This window comes from Antrostomus carolinensis, unplaced genomic scaffold (genome assembly GCF_000700745.2).
Source record: "Antrostomus carolinensis isolate BGI_N321 unplaced genomic scaffold, ASM70074v2 scaffold27872, whole genome shotgun sequence".
Lineage (NCBI taxonomy): Eukaryota > Metazoa > Chordata > Aves > Caprimulgiformes > Caprimulgidae > Antrostomus > Antrostomus carolinensis.
In genome coordinates, this window is record NW_010299361.1 from 1 (window position 1) to 1,722 (window position 1,722).

The 1,722-nt window shown below is 61.9% G+C and overlaps 1 protein-coding gene across 1 annotated transcript; it reads right to left on the minus strand.

Moving 5' to 3' along the window:
- Positions 1-4: 4 nt before the first annotated feature.
- On the minus strand, positions 5-1,694 carry LOC104518236 (ceramide synthase 2; the record flags this gene model as incomplete). The annotated part of the gene is made up of 6 exons (XM_010162780.1): positions 5-133; positions 447-600; positions 698-804; positions 885-1,013; positions 1,230-1,322; positions 1,650-1,694. Coding segments are annotated over 6 exons (657 nt in total), but the record flags the coding sequence as incomplete, so codon positions are not given.
- Between the last annotated feature and the right edge of the window lie 28 nt (positions 1,695-1,722).

The following is a 1,722-nucleotide window of genomic DNA, read 5'->3' on the forward strand; positions in this document are numbered from 1 at the left end:
GCGCTCAGTCGGTTTTGCGGTGGTTGTTGTTGAGGACGGGGTGGCCATTAGAGAGGGGCCCGTTCTTCGCCGCCTCCTCCTCCTCCTCCGAGTTGTCTGTCTCTTCACGGTCACTCCTCTCATCTTCAACCACCTGTGGGGGAGAGGGGAGTGGGGGGCTCAGTTAACAACACCCCATTCTCCTGTTGTGCCTCAGTTTTCCCTGCTGCAACCATCAGTTTCCTCCCCACCAAGGGTTCTCCAGGACTCAGGACACCAAGCACAGTCCAGCTTCATGGCTTGGGGGTCTCCCCTGCAAACCCCTCACCTCCTTGCTCCCGGGGCAGACCCGGACCCTCCATCCACCCTGAGCCACGTCAGCTGGGTCCTGATAAAGCCCCTTCGCCCCTCAGCCACGTCACCCGCAGGGCTGTGAGCCCCGAGTCGTTCCCGGGCCCCCCTCTTGCCTTTCCAGTTATGAACTTCTGGGCCATGCGGATGATGAGGTAGGCCCAGAAGATGTGCAGCGACTGCAGCACCACCATCATGAAGTTGAAGAAGTAGTAGCCGAAGAAGGCCGGGTAGAGCTCCAGCGGATAAACCACCGTGCAGTGCATGATCCTGACGGGAGAAACAGCTCGTTACGGGCAGGGACCGATATCCCACCCCCAGTGGGTCTCCTCACCTCGTGCCTCAGTTTCCCCACCCGTTCACTCACCAAAAGGGCAGGATGACCAGGCGAGTGACGATGAAGACGGCAGCGAAGACGATGAAGATGTTGTTGCAGGTGTTTCTCCAGCCGGCGTAGTTGAACATCTTGGCAGACTGTGGGGACAGAGCTGGGGTGAGTCGGGGAGGGGACGTGGGACACGGAGGCAGCCGTGGGGGCGTGGAGGGGGACGTACCTCCAGCAGATAATCCGACGAGTCGTGCAGGGCCATGATGAGCGTCCCTGCGCGGATGTAGTTGGCGAACCAGGAGAAGCTGATGAGGATGATGGTGGCGACGTGGTGGATGATTTGCTCTTTGAAGTCCTGCACCCAGGAAAGGGGGAGCAGGGGGGTTACAGCAGCATGGCCCCAACCCCCCCGTGTCCCATCATTCCCCTCGTCTCCAAGATCCCCTCTGTGGCTCCAGATCCTCCCAGCCCGCTCGTCCCTATCGCCCACCACGAGGGTGAAGAACACCCTGCCCAGATGTCCCCGTGTCGGCCACCCCAGTCCCCAGAGAGCCCCACCATCACTGCCCACCTTGCGCTTGACGTCGGAGGCGATGCTGAAGAGCAGGGACCAGTAGAAGGAGAGCTCAATCATGTAGTACCAGTACTGGGAGGGCAGCATGCTCTGAAAGCCAAGAGACGGGCTGAGGGGGAACCTCCGTCTGCCCCAGGGGGGGTCCATCCCCTTCTGTGGGCTCCAGTCAGACCCACAGGCGTCCTGGGGACCCTTCTGCACCCCACAGCGTGTAAACCCCTTCCCCGTGCGTCAGCCAAACCCAGGCGGGTGCGAGAGACACTTGGTGCCACCCTGGGGGTTCGATCCTTCTCTGGGGACATCAGGGAGAGACCCTCCCGACCCCCAGGGGCTCCAGTCCCCATCTCTCACGGCCCAGGCGGCTCCAGGGGCAGGAAGGGCTGTGGGATGGCGGCTGGGACAGGGTCAGGTGCTCACCTGGATGGGGTATCCCTTCCACACCTCCCGAAGGTCGTAGAACCAGGGTTTCTGTGGGATGGGGAGGAGGGAG